General features: G+C 41.0%; 1 protein-coding gene across 1 annotated transcript in view; it reads left to right on the top strand.

Annotated features, from left to right (window-relative positions):
• The window catches only part of AFF3 (ALF transcription elongation factor 3), a gene marked incomplete at both ends in the record, with an annotated part of 333261 nt that overhangs the window by 298925 nt on the left and 13254 nt on the right, over positions 1-21082 (top strand). The window contains 3 exons of the mRNA XM_082488937.1: positions 3551-3752; positions 6463-6587; positions 20326-20389. Coding sequence (XP_082345063.1) covers positions 3551-3752; positions 6463-6587; positions 20326-20389 — 391 coding nt within the window. The remainder of the gene's footprint in view (positions 1-3550; positions 3753-6462; positions 6588-20325; positions 20390-21082) is intronic.

The following is a 21082-nucleotide window of genomic DNA, read 5'->3' as shown; positions in this document are numbered from 1 at the left end:
ATGTTGAAAAATTACCCACTGCATTCTCCTTTCTTCTGGTTTTATGAACAAGTTAGCAGCTCCTGACACATTTATATACTTGCATTTTTGTCCTATTGCACAAAAAAATTTTGAGTTCAAGTGTGAGGCTCATGGAATGAGTAATTATAGCTACAGCAGTGCAATTGTCCGAGACATATTCCCAAACACTCTGTTGTAGGTACCAATTCACATAGGCAACCATCTTATAGCCTTACAGTGTTACGAGTTTCAGACTTAAAGTTTGACTGTATAAATACAATTATCTGTAAACTCTATGGAAAAGATTGAGAAAAATATTCATAACAATGCCTGCAATACTCAGTTCCAGAATATATTTGAGATCCAATATTTTTAAGATTACAAGCAATCTATTCTGTATAATTACGAAGTATTTTAGGACAAGGAACTCAGACTTTAAAAACAATGAGATTTTCAAAGGATGCAGGGCATGAAACAAATGATGAATATTTAGCATTTGCTGGCATGGTTTAGCAATGTTGGATCAATCATACTGAGTTTCTCTAGAGGCTTCCAGCAGTCAAACTTAGACATGCATCTTTTCAGAGTTCAGCTGCATGCTGCTTAGTACATGCTGGTCATCAGTATTTTTTTAAAAAATCATTTTCTAGTAGTATCAGGGTGAAACTACTAAAATTAAAGAATAATTGTATTTATTGTAGTAGGCTTTTCTATTGTACTCATCACTGATGAGTTTGAGCAGTTCTTGTCATTAATACTGGAAAAAAAGTCATGGAGAAAACGAATATATATAGTGCTTATTCAAAAATATGCATTCAATTTCTTTGTCCTGACATGTCACATATGTTTCATAAAGTGAAAACAATACACAGAACAGTTTGTTTTATTGTGGGTGATTGCATGCAGGCATGCCATTCCTGTTACCGCAGTGTCATATGTTTTACGTCGCATTCATTTTCAGAGAATAGCATGGCTGTCATAGCTTGCTATGTCACAGGGTTAATTCTGTGCTTCCTGGAAGCAGGACAATAATTTGTGTTTTGCTTGACATTATATTCAGTACTCCTGGTAGCAACTGTACAATAAAGAAACAAAGAAGACGGTCTTAAATGTATATTTGCCTCCTAATTCTTCTCTGGTCTGCCCTGCTTCCAAGACGTTTCTGTGGTTTATGCTACTGCAGGACATGATACCAAATGCTAACATTCCCACATCTGCAGATGGGCTACTGAGGCTGTAGCTAAACCAGCAGCGCAGATACCAGGACCTCCTGTCCCTCTTGCAACCAGTGGCTGCTCATGCTGGCATATTCCCCCTCCAGTTATGCCACCATAGTTACCTGTGAGGGTCTCCTGTAAATTCACTCAAGAAATTTGTCTGAAACCAGAAGTCTTTCTTTTTCTCTCTCTTTTTTTTTTTTCTTTTTTTTTTTTTTTTGCCTGGTGATTATTATTCAGCTCCCAGCAGAGCCACACAGACAGTTTTTTCAGCACAGCTGAGGGCTGGTAGCAAAGAGAGGAGCAAAACCACCTTCAGACATGAACATTTTCTACTGTGGAATTATAGTCTGAGGCACAGACTAAGCAAGGCCCCGTTTGACAAGAAAGGCTGTAGTGTCAGGCAGAGATATCCCAAATATCTTGCACCTACGCCGGATACCACACTCATAGAATCAGAGAATCATTACCACTGGAAGAGACCTTTAAGATCATCAAGTCCAACCATTAACCTAGCATTGCCATGTTACCACTTAAACATGTCCTTCAGCACCACGTCTTTTAAACACCTCCAGGGACGGTGACTCAACCACTTCCCTGGGCAGCCTGTTCCAATGCTTGATAACACTTTCAGTGAAGAAATTTTTCCTAATATCCACCCTGAACCTACTCTGGCATAACTTGAGGCCATTTCCTCTTGTCCTATTGCCTATTACTTGGGAAAAAGAGACCAACTCCCACCTCACTGTCCACTCTGGGACAACCTGCCCAGTCCCAGCAGATGACAGCTCACTGCAGGTCGTTCTGCATGGCTTCTCAGTATAAGATGATTGTGCTGCTGCAGTTTGACTGCTCACAGTATGTTTAGGTGGGCCCTAGGCACTATGCCGAAGGCCACATAGAAGGCCTGCAGCACTAGAAATTGCAGCTACTCCTCGCAAGCTCTGGGCCAATCTTTTGAGGCTTGGGTGCACTTCCAAAGAGGCTTCTCTTGGAAGCTTTAGGCCCACACTTTGACTGTGATGTGTAGCCAAGGCATGGGTTTGTGTTTGAAAAGAAGAAATGACAGCATCAGAGTGCACGTTCAAAATAAGTGCTGAAGATCTTATTTTTCTTAGGGCGAGAAGAAGGGCATAGTTGTCCATCTTACACACCCTGAATCTTGCTGTCGTAAACAGCATTAGTCATTAAAGCAAAACAGTTCACGTTGTGTTTTAAAGGTACTACACTTTAGGAAACGGGAAAGATTCTGAATTACGATTCATGCCTCTTTCACAGTTTTTTAAAGACTTGCCAGATAAATGGTCAAATGTATGATAAGAGCACATTTAATTAGCTCTGTTCCCTGAAATTATGTGCAGAAATAAAGTATAGTTTGTACCATATTCTTTTTTTGCGATTCCATTAAGTGTATACTGTCTGATACAGTAACTATAAAGAAGTGAGAATTGTCCATAAAAAGTAATAGGCTGAATAAAGGGGAATGTGACAGGGAAAGGTATTGTGTTAAAGTAGTCGGTCTGACCTTAATCACAGTTTTAGTCTTAATGCAAACTGTCTCCTTTAAAAAAAACTTTTATTTTGTGTGTGCTGCTTTAAGATTTTCAGATAAATATTTTCTTCAAATTACTGCATCTGAAGTTTATTTCTGGGCATATTTTTATGGTCTGTCTGACTTCTCCTCATCCAAAGCTTCTCCCAGATAAATGAAAGCTGAAGATACTGTCTGTGTTACAGTTTTCTTTAGAAGACAGACCAGCTCACATTTCTCTGCGTCTACTGCTTGCATATGTTTCCTTTTGTCTGCACTACCAGCCTATCTTTCTTTGTCTTCAAAATCTGTATTAGATTAGTATAAACAGTGCTACCAAAGGCTGGGCATTGAGCACAAAGACAAGCCAGTCATCTTTAAACACATTTCCTGTTTTAGTTCACATATGGTTTTATTGCCATGGCTTATAAATTGTCACCTGTAATGGTGAAATAGGGCTCCATAACCTGAACTTACACTTCAGAGCCCAATCTTCGTCTCCAGCTATCCCTTAAGAAATGGTGAGCAAGTGGCCATTTATCTCTGTATTTTTTTTTCAAGTACTCTGATACAGACTTTATATTAACTCCAGAATTACAATTTGCCTTGAAGGGAAAGAGGAGAAACATGATACAAATTTCTAAATGAACTCTTGGTCCCAATACTGTAAGCTTGTTTCCAGATACCAATAGACTTTATCCTGCCAGCATGTTTTAAATTCAAAGTTTTGGTAATATATAAAACATTTACCTTTCTCAAAGCCAGCTTTGTGACACACCATTACTGTAATTTCCATTTCCAGCTTGGCAATACCAATAAATAAAAATGAGAAAATGCTTCGGTCACCCGTCTCTCCCCTCTCTGATGCATCAAAACACAAATACTCCAACGATGATTTAACTTCCTCCAGCAGACCTAATGGCAGCAGTCTATTACCTTCCATCTCCTCCAGCAAAAAACATAAGGGTGAAATCCAGTCACAGCCACATCCCGGAGACTTAAATGTAAGTTTATGCTGTTGTTCACAATATAATGCCTAGCTGTATATTTTTTACTTTGTATTGCAGTCTGTGATAGTTTTGCAGAATGTTATGCAAAAAAAATTGTAATAAATGTTGTATTGTAAGTTCTGTTTTTCTGGTTTGGAGTTTAGCAAGGCAGAGAAGAAAAGAAAGAGGGCAGGCTGTAAAGAAGGCAAATAACAAAGGCTACATAAGCAAAAGGTAAAAGCTAAAGCCCCAAAATGAATGGCTTTAGGCCTCCAGAGCATTGCTTGGGCACAATGCAAGCCCCCTACATCCAAAAGTGTGGTGGATAAGGCCTCTACTGGACAAGGCCTTTACTCAGCCACTGCCTAACCATGAATGTGCCTGCAGACAAGTTCATAGAATCACAGAATCACAGAATAGTTTGAGTTGGAAGGGACCCTTGAAGGTCATCTAGTCCAACCTCCCCTGCAATAAGCAGGGACGTCTTCAACTAGAACATGTTGCTCAGAGCCCCGTCCAACCTGACCTTGAATGTTTCCAAGGACAGGGAAAACATTCTCCTACACATCTTACCACCAGCTTTCTCAGACGATTCTACTTACCCTTGACACTGGTGAACAGCTTAGCACCAGCCTCACAATTCAGGTACATCAGTGCCCAGGTATTGCGACACTTATCAGAGAGTCTTGCTCACACTAATATGTCCGGAGCGCCCCTCCAGATGAGGCTGTATCACTACACCATGAGGTAGCCACTGCCTTCAGAACATGGAGAGAGAGGAGCAGATGCTGCCCCATTCATGCATGAGTTCTGTGATTAGGATGCTGCAGTAAAGGTCCTGTTAGGTCTCCTAATTGAGGGAATGCACATCTCTTTCTCTCTCGACTCTCAAAATCATACCCTACCCTCCAGCCTACAGGACACTGCTGGTAGAAGATCAAGGGCAGAATATTGTCACATCCTCCCTTTGAAGCTGTTCGGCTTTGTGTGAAATACCTAGAAGAAGCAATTTGGGTACCATCATATTGATGTCCACTGCTGGAGCATCTAGTCAAGGTGTTAGGGCACTCTGCTGCTGCTGCTAGAAAGGCCCATGCTCCTCTCCTTGCTACAAAAGCCATTTATAAATTTTATCCTATTTCTATTTGTTGTATTTGTTATTTGATAGATAAGAGGCTTCAAAAGTCTAAGTATTAGTGCCTAAGCAGCTTTCAGGAAAACAAACTACCTGAGTTGTAGCAGTGCTCTCTTCCAGACACTTTTGCTGTGGGGATAACTAGCCCCACGGTGTTGGTTAAGTACTTATGTATATCTCCAATATATTTATTTTTTGAGAGTAGAGGGGGAAGTAGTAACTACAATCTTAATCTTGGACACTTTTTTAAAGACAAGTTATCATAAATTGTGTCCTTCAATAATATCTCCCATGCTTTTGGTAAATTGCAATAAAATTAATTACAGAAAAAATATTCCAATAAAAAGGCATTTTAACATATCATAGTCATGTAAATTTTTAAACATTTTAACTTCTAAAACATAAGTCTAGATGTTTATAACCCATTCAGAATGATAATGATATGATTCTTCACTGGGTATCTTGAAAACAATTTAAATTCCTTCACAGGCAAATGTGCTGGAAATCAAAAGTAAAAGGTGATTGCTTTATGATCCACACCCTTAGCAAATGCGTTTCACTGAGATTTTCTGCATAGCCTAGCAATGCACCATTTGGTCAACATTTTAACAACCTTTGCAATAAAATTCTTATGTATCCAGTTATTCATCTGAAAACTTTAGCCTGCTGAACTGATCTGGATGTGCCATACAGAAGCTGAGAGCTCATGAACTATAAATGCTAAAGTTAGCTTTGTCGTATCCCATCTTCCCATTTGGCACTTAACTGGCATGCCCAAGTGGTCCTTCGAATTTCTGTCAGAGACCGCAAGCCAGCAAGTGGCTTTTATCTGTTTGAGCTTTTTCACCATTTCCCTATTGCGTTTCTGTCTGTCACCTGACGGAGAAAGAACAGTGTTTTCTGGTAGTGGTTATCAACCAAAAGCAACCCGGGGCCCTCAGCTTTGCAGTGTGCCAGTGTGTGTTAGCCCACACAGAAGGTCACTCGGTCGGACAAAGGGCTCACGAGGCCACATGAAGAACAGGGCTGCAGCTGAGGGAATGCATGAGATCCTGCCAAAAGGCTTGTGCTTCCACTGTGGTGCAGAGCAGTGATCTTTCAAGCTGATCAGGGACCTACAGCTGGCAGAAACCTGGACCTTGGGCTACAAATTCATACCACACAGGCACATCAGCAGTGCAGCGTGAAACGAGTCAAAGAAGTGAGCCTTGCTCTCCAAGGCAAGGTATGATGCTAGTTTGGAAGCTGAAGACTGTAGATATAACTTGGTCTTCTAAATGACCACAACAGATCTATTCTTTCATCATGTCACTTAACTGTGTTTCGGAGTGTTTTGCTAGTTACTAACAGTTCAGCTCCATTTCTTCTGTATATCACACTGAAACTCGAGCCCTTTACAAAGTGCTCTGAGCAATATCTGTGAATTTGTGGCTATCAGTGACAGGATAGTTATACATACTCCATGATGAAATAGGAGGAAAAGTAACTGCCAATATACAACACAATGCAAAGATGCTCTGTAGTTTATTAGCTGTTTTTTTGAAGTTAGTAGCCAATTCCTCAATGTCTTCTCTGCTGTTTGTTGTCTAGAAAGCAATTCACATCAATTCAGAAAATGTTCTCTGCAATAAGCCCCAGTCCCAAACAGAGTCTTGGTCACCTCTGTCCAGCACACCCAGGGACTGCAGAAGGACAAAGCTTATCTTTGATGATATGTAAGTACAGATGACTTTAAAATAAAGAGAATAATGTGGTTTGCTGCATTTAAAGACAGAACAATACAATTTGTCCAGTGGGAGCTGAATCATGGCCAGAAGTATTATAGTAATACTGTAATTGAGCCATGAATGAGATGTACTGTATAAACACTTTAATTTTTCATCATAAATTAAGCCTCCAGTCATCAGGGAGTAGTGAGGACTGGCTGTTGGATGGGGACCCAGGAGCCAAGGGGCAGAACACATCTGACAGGCAGGGGTCCAGTCCCAGAACACCCATGCAAGGTGAGCAGGGCAGGCCCAAAGGTGGAGTCAGGTTCAACCAAGAGCGTTGATCCTCAGGCAAGTCCATGGTGATGAGGCAGGTCCAAGGTCAGGCCAGGAAGTCAGGTCAGAATCAGGTCCGGTGAGGGTCAGACACAGCCCAGTGACTGCCAGGCACGCACAGTGACGAGGCAACTCTGAGGTCCAGCCAGGAAGACAGTCCCCAGGTCAGGGTCCAGATCAATGGATGCCATGGCCAGGCACAACCATGGCTGTGAAGGGCTGAAGACAGGCACGCTTCCAATGAGTTGGAGAGGGAGTGAAGGCCCAGAGCTAAGCTTAAATGGATTTCTTTTCAGCCATGGGCAGAGGGTGGAGGCCTCATATGAGGCAGGACAGGGCCATTAAGGCTTTATTGGTACCATCAAGGCTCTGGCATTTATTATGCACGCATCAGACTATTAATAAATACAGAACAAGGCAGTGTGAGAGGGCACCCTACTTGTGCACCCTTTGGAGCAAGGGGAGAGGAGCCTTGACAGCTGCTGCTGTCATTGCTGCTGCTGCTCAGAAAAAGGTATCACAAAGGCAGGGCAAGTAGGAAGCAGCAGTGGTTAGCGTGAGTACCTGGAGGGATACTTGGCCCTCCCCACCTCCACTGCATCCTTCAAACATCCCCTGCTGTCCTCCTCTGAAAGTAATTTAAGCTTGTAATTGTCTTTCCTTTCTTTTTGGTGAATTAAAATTGCTGGTTTGTTTCCCAAGGTCATTTAGGATGTGCTATTATTTAGATAAGGTATAACAGTGAAACTGAAGGTTGAAATCCTGGTATCTAGAAAATCCAGGTTCTTTTTGTTTGGTAATGTTCTGGCCTGAAAATACTGATTTTTTTCTGGCTGGTGTAGAAGAGGTTCTGTTCAAGCTATGCCTCAGACTGCCTAGAGCTCCATAAACTGTGTGACCTTGACAAGCCTTTTGTACTCCCTGACTTTCACCGACAACATCTCTCTTTGGTACCAAACGAAACCCTGGGATAACAGCCTTGTTTCCTCAGGAACTGCTTTCTACCAAAACTGGGATTTTTATAGTAATAATAATAATAATAGTAATAGTAGTAGTATGAAGGTTTGTTCACACTATCTGGTCTCAGGGACAACTAGAGGGACAACAGCCTCTCATAGAGTCCAGGTTTCCTACCATAAGGGGTAAATAATTCCCATAGACTTCAAAAGGATGCAACTTTTTCATATGTCAAGAAAAGAAGGCTGGTGAGATTAATTTCTGTGTGTATTCATGGCAGTCATAAGGAGATGTAAGTTGAATAAATGTAATCAAGTTTTCTGCCCCTTTTGGAAAAAACTCTCCCCTATGTATATATCCTTATTTTCCCTCCTTCTCCACCTCTATCCATGCTTTTAACTCTTCCAGTACGTTTATTCAACAATCTCCATTGAGGAAATTTGAAACTGTTCTCTTAAAATACCTCATAATCTATAATTTACTTGCAACTGCTCAGTATTTCTGCAGTTTAAACATGTACATTCAAGGCAGAAAGGTATCAGTGTGCCTGATAAAAGTCAAAAATGTAGGACTGCTCATCTGTTTGGATCAGAAAAAATACATTCAGAAACAGCTACAACAGAACTATTGTATCTTCATCCAATTTTCCCTCAAGACGCTGATCAAAAACAGGGGGACTGGTTTGTTTTGGTTTTACCCTAGAATACTGTCATAAGAAAACTGGTTTTTTCACCATCTCTATCATCTAAAAGGCTTTTATCACTTGCTTTCTCCATTAGCGATACGTGTGATTTCTCTGGCAGGCATGTTCAATAAAACTGTTTCACCTTTTCAGAGAGAGACACAATTAAACTGTTCCTGTATAGTGCCTTCCATGCAGAATGTCCCCAAGCAACTTGTGGCCCATTAAAAAAAGCAATCTAAAAAAACAAATAAGATAAAACACAGAATCAAATATGTCTTAATTTGCCCTTAAAAACCAGAAACGGTTAAATGCCTGTTGTGCTAACTAAAGGAGGGAGATTTTCATGTACTACAGCTGTCATCCACAACCTGTATCTAGGAAACACCACCAGAATACGAGCTATACTAGACCTTGATTCTGAAATTACTGTGCAGAGAAGTCACTGAAATGTAGCAGATTAGAGTGGCTGCAAATGTTAAATGTCAACAAATTTGACTCACATGTTAGAAGGATTAAATTAAACATGGCAGCCAGTGTCTTTCAAATTCGTATAGTACCACAGCAGAGGATCTGAAGAAGTGCAATACAGTAGGTCTAAAATTATGTAGTAATCCTAATGGCAGCATTTGTCCAAAATGATGCCTATGAAGTATTTCATCTCATAATCCATGAAGTTCTGAATTACTGTAATCCAGCCATGGCTTTAAAGTCTTCATTTTAATCAGATGCTATAGTTTTTAAGAGACTAAATCCCTTATATTTGATTTAAAACAACAACTAATTTTTTTTGACCAATCAGTGTCTCTTTGCTTTATTCTCAATTTATTTTCTCCAGATCATTGACAACAGCTGTCACTAGCAATAAATTGGAACACAAGTAGGTCAATAAAAAGTATATCTTGCTTGGCAGAGTGCTGTATACACATACATGGCAACATAAAAGTAAATATAGCCAACAGTCTTCAAAAGGCAGGAAAAATCCTACTTCCCCTGGGTTGCCATTGTTTACTGCCTGCTCTAAATATGCTTCGAGGTACCCAGCATGCCACATGTGTAAGTGACATCAATGCTGTTTCCAGTATTAATTCTTAACAAGATTTCCTGGATTTTTGGCCATTTCTGACTCTATGAAGAGAACATTTTCAAGGCTACGTAATAATGCTTCAAGCCAAATTCAGTCCTGCTGTAATTTCACTGAACGAGAGAATTCCCAATAACCGCATTTAGGAACAAAGTCTGTTGTCCTTGAAGTGATAAGCACAGACATGCTGTGGGTGCCTGAGGGCACAGTCCCACACCCTCCTCAAAATACTGCATGTGTAGTATAAAAAAGAACAGAGCGTACGAGCATACCCAGCTTCCTGGTTTTCCTCGTGGCTAAATCAGAACATGCCTCTCAGGATTATTTTCTCATTTGCATTGTGGGTTACCCTTTCAAACTTGGGATGTGGGTTTCTTCACTTACATTTATTTTCATTTTTTTCTGGCCTTATAGGAGCAAGATAATACATCTTCTTCAGCAATTTTTTTTAAATTCCTGTTTTGTTGAATGTGTGTTCCACCTTTATGGATTTAGGTGCTACACACACCCACCAGCTTTACATTGTCCAAGGGACATATCCTACTGCTAGATAGCACTACTGTGTTTGTCAACCAGTAAACCATATACCCAGAAAATATTCCTGTAAAGCTGTTATACATACAGCTCATAAAGAGCTCAAAAGATAACTTCTTGGCACATCTCTTTGTTTTGGCTTGAACTCCAAGTCTCTCATTTTCAGTCTTCTCTTCCTTGTTCTTCTGCCTCATAGTGGAAAGGAAAATCTGCTCTTGGGTTGTGACTCCTATACAACATCTGGAAGTCATCTCACTTTGTATTGCTTAAAATGCCTTAAAGACTCCTGGTCTTCTGAAGTATTTAGAGAGACTTTTGTAGTGCTGAGCACATCCTCAGGACCACGGCTAGGGAATAGAGTTTGGCTCCTCTTTCTTCTCATCGGCAATCTAAACAATCCCTGGTCATTTAGACCAACATCTTCTACACTAAGTTCCTCACAAGTTCATATGCTTACTTTGGACTGCTCCCAGTTTCTTGGCTTTGGGAGATTTCAAGACTTCATCTAACCATTTCGTTCTTCTTCTCCTTCCCTTCTTACTTGCGGCACTGAATTTTCACATGCATACACTGCTGTCATGGTTTCGTCTGAGATGGAGTTGACTTTCTTGCTAGCAGCTGGTGTAGTGCCATCTTTGGGATTTGGGATGAGAATAGCGTTGGTAGAGCACTAATGGTTTTGGTTGTTGCTAGGCAGCCAAGGCCTTTTCTGCTCCTCACCCCACCCCACCAGCAAGCAGGCTGGGAGTGCACAAAAAGTTTGGAGGAGACAGTCAGGACAGCTGACCCCAACTGACCAAAGGGATAATCCATACCATATGATGTCATGCTCAGTATATAAAGTGGGGGGAAGAAGGAAGCAGAGGACATTCAAAGTGATGGCGTTTGTCTTCCCAAGTAACCGTTAGGCGTGATGGAGCCCCGCTTTCCTGGAGATGGCTGAGCACCTGCCTGCCCATGGGAAGCAGGGAATGAATTCCTTGGTTTGCTTTGTTTGTGTGCACGGCTCTTGCTCTGCCTATTAAACTGTCTTTATCTCAACCCATGAGTTTTTCCTCACTTCTAGTCTTCTGATTCTCTCCCCGATCCCAACGGGGGAGAGGGAGTGAGCGGCTGCCTGGCCCTACTTGCTGGCTGGGGTTAAACCACGACAACTGCCCATGAGAAAATAACGTTAGACTTTTAGACAGGAGACACTGCCTCCCATGATTAGATAATTAAGCTGCCTGTTCTCTGCAAGACCACCTGCCCTCTTTCTTTTTAGGGACACTTTGTGAGATCTTGGTCTGGTGAGAAACAGATGCTTAATCAGCTCTAGCAGGAGATTCTCACAGGGTAAAGAATTTATAGCCACTATTCCCTGTCATCAAAGAAAAGCCAAAGCTGTGGACTGCATTTGACCTTAAAAGCTACATCAGTGCCCCTGTTCCTATGGGCAAGTGGTCCAGCACTGCTTATGTTTATATGATTAAACTGTCTTCACTCCCCAAAAAAAGAACACTCATTGCCTCCTGAGAACAGCCCCTGGCCTGTGCTGTCCCACAGCTGTGCCCAGGCATTGTCTGGGACTAAGCTCAAAACTATGCCAGGGAGAGTGGTAGCAATTAAACAGCGTGGATGATCAAACGATAGAGTTGGTATCCTTGCCTTTCACTTGCGCGGACATAGCCAAGGAATGGTTTTATTGACAGACTCGGATTTGAATTTTGCCACTCAGGAAGGAGGATTTGTTTACATCAACTGATTTTGACGTGCCTTTTTCCTACTCTACAGCTTGACTAGAAAACATCTTTAGTCCACAATGAATCCTAACAGTGGGCAGGACAAGGGTCTTCTAATTAGGCTCAGCGAACTCTCCTCCAGGTCCCAGCAGCAGAGCTGAATGTGTCAGATAGGGGAAGACAGTCTCTCCTAGTCTTTCTTCACCTCTGCAACTGGTCAGCAATGAGCAGATGCTTACAGCAGGTGATGAGCACCTTCCAAACCCTGCAGCTCTGTGACTAGTCTAGGTCTTGTGCTGAATGAGGAAGGCTTATCTAACCTCCCATGGTGTTTACTGTTCTGCCACAGCTCTGGTTCTTGACAGAGCTTGTTTTCCTCACGTTTGGTGGCAAACATTGGTTTCTCCTTAAAGAGTTAAGAGTCCATCCAGTGTAATTCAGGGTTTGTCTTCTTGTGCCGGATCACAGAGCCATGTGGGTTTTCATCACCCTCAATGCCAGAATTCACAGGTGTGGTGTGTAAGAGATATTCTAATGCCTCTATTTGCAGCTTAGTTCCTAAGTCGGCTTTGCTGTTCCTGTGGCAGTGGAAAATATCTTATATACGTTTGAAGAATATGCTTCATGTCCATTTTCCACAATATAATTACCCAGAAGTTTCCCTTTTGGACTAGAAGGCTCACTATAATGGCCCTAGGGAGCAAAGGCTGTGATCCCTGAAGGAAACCTGGGAGCTTTCCTGATCATTCCTTAGACATGTAAAGGATATTTTCATCTTCCAGTGACAACGAACCACACTAGCAAATGATCATAACCACTTTAGCCTAGAGAATCACAGGTAAACTGTTCAAACTCATTTTTAGCCTGGGAGTACCCTGTTCATCTTGAGAACCAACAATGACTCATGGAGCTGGAGAGGGGCTGTGATGGCTTAATGCATATGAGGAATATGAATTCCCAAAATCCCTATCAGATGTTTTCCTGGTCTTCTAGTGCCTGATTGTGATTTCTTTCAAATCCTATGATTGCTGATGTTTCTTAGACAGGCATTACAGAACAGAGCCCTGGACAGAGTCTTTGTTTCAGGATTGCTTGGTCCTTTCAGTGTAGATACCCCATTCATTGACTCAGGTTTCACATGTACAGTCACTCAACAGTTTCACCCACACCTTGGCTTCTCACTCATCAGAGCTGGGAACATCAGAGCTGGCTGCCAGGTGGTCCCTCTCCCAGCAAGATTTTTCTGCCTTTGGTTTTCAGCTGCCTCTTGAGAATTGAAGGGGTAGTTCCATGGTATTTTAAAACAATATAGATCTGGACTGCCGTGATCCTGCCCTCTCTCCCTAGGTCTGACTGTAAAGGCTTTCACCCCACCTTTGACTGAAATGAGTTCATTTCAGAATATCTATTTAACATACATTGAAAGAGACACAATTGTAGTTTATCTGCAAGGATGTAATGTTTTCTCCCTCTGCTTTTAATACAGGAGCTCAAGTCCCTATTGTTAATACTACTTTCATTCCTCTCTTTGCTTGCATGCTTTGCCCTTGCATGTTTTAGTCTAGCTATTGATTTCACATGGATATCTTGAAGTAATGAATTTGGGTGATGCCAGGAATTTGTAGTAGATTTTGACTCTTTCTCATGGTCTCTTGTATTTCACTACATTGACATGGTTAGTCTGGGGGATTTGGCATTTTTGCCAAAATAGTAAACCCCACTTACTTTATCTTTCTTCATTTCATTCAAATTAGGTGCTGGGCTTCAATTTTGTCTGCTGTTTTCTGCAACAGTAGCTCCTTCTCGAGGTATCTATAGTACTCATCTATTCACCTAATCAAGATTTTGACCTAGTTATACTAAGCCCAACTAGGTAGTAGTTTTGTAGTTGTGTGATTGAGTAAATTTTTCTTGCATTTGGCCTGACTCCTTTGTTCCTGTCTTTCTGAAATGCCTATAGCACTATCATTTAAATGGGTCACAAATGCTCTCTTTGCCCTCTCCACTTGTATGCTCCTCTGCTGAACTTCCCAGACCTGCTGGTTCTGCCACGGTGAGCATGAGACTCCCATAACTGCGTACCCACCTTGTACAGTGCCATGGTCTCTCCCCCACCCTGTGTGCTGCCATGTGTGCCATGCCCCAGACACAGCAGTGCCATGTCCCATAAACCAGCATTTATTTTAAGTTATGGAATCGGCAGGAGGCCACAATACATCAGGGGAGAACACTATTTTGTGCAGTAATACCTGTTCAGCTCTATACTTTCCTGGAAGATGACCACCCTTTTCTGTGACCCAACATGTCAGACGTGCTTCTGACACATGTCCCGGTATGAAACAGCAAATAGACAGGGCTGTATACACCTACCTTTCACTTTATGTGGTTTTCTTGATCTTACAAGATTTTCTTCTCTACTTGGACTGAAAGTTCGGGGCCTACTGGCAGAGCTTCAAAACTGGACATGGGCTAACCCTGGCTACGCCAGTTTCTTCTGACTTGCCTGTAGACCTGATCAAATTGTAAAGTCGCTCATTTTGCTGTTGAACTGCTTTCAAGCACACCCACTTTTTTAGGGTCCAGATTACTAAAGTTGTGAAACTGGTCCTGTACTTAGAATTATGATTTAAGCTGCTTTTATTACGCACAGTTGTTATACATTGAGGAAGCACTAGTGAGTTTTTTTATAACACTTCAGCAGCATTATCTCTGAAGGGTATTAAAATATGCACTTGGCTACATTTATGATGTTTAATTGAACTTTTATTAGTTTTTTTTAATATACCCTCATAAAGCACCATACCACAGTAAGAAATAATGTACAAGTGGTAGATTATGTAAATGAAGCAGAAAATGCTATAGTTTAGTATTTAGTTCATATAAAATATAAAAATTAGATGAAAAATGTGGTTTTGAATGCAATTATAATTAAAATTGGATATTGGAGTCTAAGCTACACCATACTCTGTAAATACCAGTGGTTGCTGAGTTCCGAGGAGATTATGTTGCAGTAGATGCTGATAAATTACTGTACGAAGTAAGGCTTTTATTGATTCACTTTGTTTCATTCTCTTCACTGTTTTTTACTGCACGAGTTTACATTCTTGCAATTATCTGCTAAACTGGAGTAAATTAAATTCAGAGAAGGCAGCAAAAGACAAAGGTGGCAGAGATGTGCGGTAATGGCATAGAACTAAATAGGATGAGAGAAACATACACACACAAGCATTTCACCTGGGTAATGGTAACACCACTCGTAGGAGCTCAACAGCCTGGAAATTCTGAAAGGCTGCTTCTGGAAGGGGAGTAATTACAATGCCCGCAGCCATCTCACCTCACGCTGGGATCCCGCCCAACATAACAAGCAATGGCAATGCTGTCTTTCCTGCTGTTTTTCAACAAGCTCCCAGAGAAAGTGGTGGCAAGGCGAGTGAGAAATTCAGGACAGTAGCGGATTGTTTGATAAATCTCGTCCTGGATTCAGCCACAGCCATGCTACTGAGGCTGCCCTTGTCAAAGTCATAAATGGTTTGAATGCCGCTGCTGAAAAGGAAGCCTGGCCTTGTTTGTACTATCAGATCTAGCCATGGGGGGGTTATTTTGTAAAAGGCTGGATTCTGTTGCAGTGCCTAGGTGACTGGCTAGTGTTGACTGAGAATGCGTTGAAATGGTTCCAGCGGTACTTGATTGCTTTCCCCAATCAACATAGTAGGGTAAATTCTCCTCGAGAGCAGCCAGTTTCACATAATGACACTTGATCCCAGGGAGAATTCACCAGCGGCCTGACTTAGTTGGCACTGATGCTTTACGCTCTTTCTCTTGCCTTTCAGAGAGATATATGAGATGCATTAGAGCAGTGTATTAGAACTCCTTTTTGCTTTGTTGAAGAAGACTATATTTCTAAAAGTACCAACAATCAGATATACAGAAACAAAAGACTTTCTTGTGCAGTCAAGATTATTAATAGAGATAAACCGCTTGTTTGTACCTGTTAATTTGAAGTCAGACTTCTCTTTAATTTTTTTTTTTAAAGAGGCCTGAATTCTGTTTGTAAATCTGGAGTGACAGTGCTGACACCTAGAGATATGTACCGTTGTAAATAACTTAAGAGGAGAATCTGACTCAATTATCTGAAAACCAGAAGTCACTGAATAACTTTCCCTGGGACTTCAGTTTACATACACGACCAGTAAGCCTAACAAAGAGACTCTAGTGCTTCTTCTGCAGCTCACATCCCCTCCAGTTCAACCAGTAGTCTGGTACCATTCTAAACCTGTAGAAATTTTCTCTATCCTCTGGCTTTTCAGGCTGTAGTGAAGCTGTGGTCTGCAGAGGGATTACAAACTTTAGACCAAAGACCTGAAAAGGGGTTTAGGCACAGATCTTTCTGGATCTCATCAGTGGCAAAATAGATTTGCTTCTCCTCAAGATGCCTCTCATCAGTAACATATAGTATCTGAAATTAGCATCCAATGAGATTACCTGCAAATTTTCCAGTCTGAGATTATCACCAATGTAACTAAATAGGCCAAAGTGCAGAGGAAATTTGGATGAACCCTCACGTTTGTAACGGATAAGGGTTCTCAGTCACTATAACTTAAGGGTCTGTAAAATCAGAATGATTAACAATCTTTTGTGAACTTCATAGATGCGAAATGTGCAGTATGAAAAAGAGCTATCCTGAGTAATTAATTTATGCATCAGCTTTCTCATATGTCTTCATGTGTCCATGAGCTGAGGTAACCTGTTATCTTCAAGGACCCTTTTTTACTTCACAACATAATAATTTAAACTAGCATACTGGATTTAAAAAGACAAATTATGTTCAAGTGCAGTGGGAACCTAAACAAAACTGAATTTGAAACCTTTCTTTCTCATTAAAAAATCAGAAAATAATTAAATCCAAGCATATCCTTATTTTGTTACAAAAATGATATCAGAAATGTATGCAATGTACATAAACATACATTAAATCTATAGAACATTTCAGCTTTCCATTTTCACCCAACATGCACATTAGTAATCTGAATAGGAAGTTTATTAGCATGTAGTGATCAATTGAAGAATAGTATTTCATAATACTTATTTTCTGCCATAGATGGCATAAAGAAACCAGAATTTGACTTGGCGTGTTTATTAATGCTACTGAACAAGCTCTGTTTAAGAAACCAGAAGAAAACATACCCTATCCATTTTTTCCCAATGAATCTTAATTTCTGTTTGGCATCCCCTGATTTGTAAATCAATCTTGTAGCCTTCCTATGGAAATACCTAAACATTCACATTGAGAATATATATGCTTTGCTTTAAAATGGCCTTTTAATTGTTTCTTTTTTACATTAGGCTTCACAGAAAACAATTGGACTTAGTACAACCCAATGACTTCAGTTTTTGCACCTTGCATTCTGGTTAGCCACCCCATAGCAGGGCCCTCAAAGTAGGCTTCTTGGTTCAGTAATGTGCATGCCCCTTGCTAATACCCTCATTGCTAATCAGAACTCAGGAGAATAAATCCAGCTACAAGTTGAAAACCATTTTATAATTAACTTATTTAATAAGTAGACCATAATTACATTGTGTTATCTCACTTTGTTTTTACAGCCTCTTACCATGCTTCAAACAAGCAAATTAGACATGTAGTGTTGGGTGATATATGGGGGGGAATGTTGCAAAGGACATATTTTAATGACCTGAGTTTGAAAGGATCACGTAAAGGTTCATCACTTTGATCACTTCAGAGAGAAGAGACCACTGTTTTGTTGATTTGCTCTGCTTTGCTTTGCTTTGCTTTTTGGCACTTCATAGTAAACCATCTTACCTAGGTCATTGCACGAGAAGAGAGACAGGACTTAACATTTTTTTAAGAATTCTTTCAGTGGTTCTGAAAACATAGTTATTTTTCTATATCAAGCTAACACTGTTTCAATGTCCAATATTTCATAATTGAACAAGACCAAATCCAGATGGTTCAGATTATTAAGATAACGTTAGCATCTTGCTGGGCACAAGAAGTATTTGCAGCTGCAGTAGGTTATGAGATACTGGGGCACGAGCCTGTCTTTAGTCCCCTTTCTAACCTACTGGGTAGAGTAAGCTGGGGAGAAATTCCACTCTGAGGCAGAATAATATTTTAAAGAAAGTTGGAGCAAATGAACTGCTTTTCTGCATATCAACAAAATTTGGGGGGCAGAGGTCATTCAAAATCACCCAGACTTTGAATTTTATTTCCATCTAGTGATATTTAGCCTTCCTTCTCATCAAAATAAGGTTGGCTAACCTTCCATGATGCAATTAAATGTCCTTGAAACTGCGTGCACATAAATAGAAGGAAACAGACTAAGTAAATGCACTGCCAAATAGCCTTATGGTCTCAAGAAAGTATATAAGTCTGTTCTCTTCCGTCAAGAGGCTCCCCCTTGCTCCCACTGATCTCAGTTATGGATCTGAGCATGTTCTTACTGCTATCAGAAAGAAATTTTTACTCATCCGTGCCCCTGACTTCAGTTTTCAGATCTGTATCTTCTCTACCTGACACATAACATTTTTTAAACAAACGCACTGAGAAAAACTAGTTAGGATGGTGTACTGGTTTGGCCTGGGTAGAGTTAATTTTCTTCACAGTAGCTCTTACGGTGCAGTGTTTTGGGTCCATGTCCAAAAGGCTTGATAACACAGGGATGTTTTAGCTATTGCTGAGCAGCGCTTGCATGGCCTGAAGGCCTTTTCTGTTTCCCACCTCACCCCACCAGCAAGCAGGCTGGCAGTGCACAAGAAGCTGGGAGAGGACACGGCCAGGAAAGCTGACCCCAACTGACCAGAGGGATATTCCACACCATATGATGTTGTGCTCAGCAACAAAAGCTAGGGGAAGAAGGAGAAAGGGGGGACGTTCAGATTGATGGTGTTTGTCTGCCCAAGTCACCGCTAAGCGCGATGAAGACCTAGCTGAACACCTGCTTACTGATGGGGAGCAGTGAATGAATTCTTTATTCTGCTTTGCTTTACCTATTAGTCTGTCTTTATCTCATCGCATGAGTTTTCTCACTTCTACTCTTCTGATTCTCTCCCACATCCCACTGGAGGGAAGTGAGCGAGCGGCTGTGTGGGGCTGAGCTGCCTACCAGGGTTAACCTACAGCATATTGCTGAGTGGCAATAATACCATATCATCTACAACACCAAGCACTTAAAAGCATGAATGATAAAAACATCAGAATTCATACTCTCACTACTCAGGAATATCTCCTTTTCATTAGATAAGGTCAAAGGGACGACACTCTTCTAATACTAAGAAAACTATTTTGCAAGGCAAAACTTCCTGCTCTGAGAGAGACGAGGATATGGCGGTAACCACAGTATAAGCTGAGAAGAACCAGGATGTGTTTTAGCTGAGTAGAGAAAGAAAGGGGCCATGTCCCACATATATGAGACTGGGAGAATCTGCAAGATCAGGAAATGTGAAGACTTTTATGAGAGGCGACACCTGAAGATGCAAGGTTATGGCCTGAAATGACATGGCAAATGTCTATTCTCCACAGTGACCGAGAAAGGTGCAGTAGGGAGAGCTTGTAGGAGGAGATGAAGAAATTTGCTTCAGCCATGAGGAGCTCACTGAGGTGGTGACCAGACATTGCCAAGGAGATAGCAGTTTGTGTTTTCATTTTGAATGGAAGTGGATTAAGTCTGGATCAGAAACGGACTTGTGAATTTCAGCACAGAGGCAGCAGTTGAATTTGTGCCCTGCAGTCAGTAGGTCAGGTAGGTTAAGGAAGGGATGGAGTCTCGGAAATCTGTTTGAGGAGAAATCGATGGAGAAATTGGCACGAGCAACGCCAGTGGAATAGCAGCAGGCAGCCCAGCACTGAGTCAGAGATGAACTCCAGGCAGCAAAAGTAAACAGCGCTCTCAGCATGCTTACAGATAAGAGGGAGAAGGGGGATGAGATGGTAGTTGCAGAGGCAAGCAGGTTCGATGTGTGTTTTCAAAGGGGAGAGATTAAACACACACTTGTTTTGAGAGGAGGAAGAGGCCAAGGCAAATGACAATGTACAGAGAGGAGCAGAAAAAGAGGTAAGCAAGCACCAGGGAGAGGAGAAGACGGAATAACTTGTTCCGCTTAATGCTTGCATCCGTTTTGCAGATCAAAACTGTGCTAATTTGGGAAGCAGTTTATATAATCCATAAAAACGCATTTTATTAGCTTCTTTTTTTTTTTTGCCTTGAATCACTGAGTTCTAAAGAATGAGAACAGCCATAAATGCTATTGTCTCCACAGGCAGCAATTTGGAAATAGAAGAAGCATGGCTACATGATAAGTGTATTTTCTTCATAAAAAATGTTTGCAAATCAGGTTTAAAATAAGGGAAAAATAACTTGAAAATATTCTGCACTTCAGAAAATAATAAAATGTCTTCTTATTTTTCCCTGGTAGGCCACGCAATGCAGATTACTTTATGCAGGAAGCTAAACGGAAGAAGCATAAAGCAGATGCAATGGTGAGAACATTTTCTTTCCAGTTATGCTGCTCCAAATTATTTTTGTAATGCAGTTTCTTCATCAGTGCAGTATTGCTGGGGTAATTATAAAATCTATTATAAGGATGGCTAGGCTTGTTAAATTAAGAAATGTTTATATAATCAAATGTTCATAGCCCAATAAACTATGACTTAACAAATAATGACTTACTGAGATAAAGGCCTGGATAAATAAAACTTTCCATTTATTCCTTTGCTTTAATTAGTAACTATAGTAATGGAGGCTGTTTAAGGGATCCACATACCTATCTTCTCAGTTTAACTAGCTGGCTAGTTTCCATAATTGTATCCCCAAATTTGGTCTGGTGGCTGAGGTGTTTGTACTTTTTCTAAAGAGCCTTTGCTCTTCAGTGCCGAAAGAATCCCGTTTTCATAGCAGATGTTTCCTAACATAATCAGAAGCACACGAGGCACCTGCGGGACCCTAGAGGAACACCATTCACACAAAGGACTGTTGCAACAAACAGATTCTTGGCCTTGCTTTCACCTGTCTAACAGTGTGGCCCGTAACAAAAAGGGCATCTGTGGTTATACGGAGCACTAAAGAGATGTTGTCTTTCCAAACAAATGGGTGCAACGAAGTACACAGTGCTCCAGAAAAGCTCCGCTTGGCCATCTCTCAGCTTTCTCCAAGGCTACATTTGTCCAGCACTA

The sequence above is a fragment of the Vanellus vanellus genome (assembly GCF_965231255.1).
Source record: "Vanellus vanellus genome assembly, chromosome: 1".
Lineage (NCBI taxonomy): Eukaryota > Metazoa > Chordata > Aves > Charadriiformes > Charadriidae > Vanellus > Vanellus vanellus.
Note: the sequence above shows the minus strand (reverse complement) of the source record. Positions and strands in the feature narration are given on the sequence as shown.